Below are 278 nucleotides of genomic sequence, written 5' to 3'. Positions count from 1 at the left end.
TCCCCAGCTCCTTCTGCCTCCTGCGGCCGCGGGACAAGCCCATGATGAGGTTCTCGGTGAAGGCGGGGTTCCGGTCCAGCCTGTAGCCCCGCAGCTGCCGGCCGCACGCAGTGACCGAGTCGCCGTCTTTGAAGTGTTTTCAGCACCTGCACCTTCAGCAGCTCCGGGCAGTTAATCTCAGTCGGTAGCGTTCCCGGCGGTTGAATAAAGTGGTCACTCGCACACGCTGTCGGGGTGATGCTGCGGGAACAGTGGGCGGGGAGGCCTGGCCCGAGGGC

The 278-nt window shown here is 65.1% G+C and overlaps 1 protein-coding gene across 1 annotated transcript in view; it reads left to right on the top strand.

The window, feature by feature from the left end:
* Positions 1–193, top strand: part of ALLC (allantoicase) — a 14,844-nt gene extending 14,651 nt beyond the window's left edge. The window contains exon 11 of the mRNA XM_014540540.1: positions 8–193. Coding sequence (XP_014396026.1) covers positions 8–86 — 79 coding nt within the window. The 3' untranslated portion in view covers positions 87–193. The remainder of the gene's footprint in view (positions 1–7) is intronic.
* The last annotated feature ends 85 nt before the right edge of the window (positions 194–278 follow it).

The sequence above is a fragment of the Myotis brandtii genome, unplaced genomic scaffold (assembly GCF_000412655.1).
Source record: "Myotis brandtii unplaced genomic scaffold, ASM41265v1 scaffold247, whole genome shotgun sequence".
Classification (NCBI taxonomy): Eukaryota; Metazoa; Chordata; class Mammalia; order Chiroptera; family Vespertilionidae; genus Myotis; species Myotis brandtii.
Note: the sequence above shows the minus strand (reverse complement) of the source record. Positions and strands in the feature narration are given on the sequence as shown.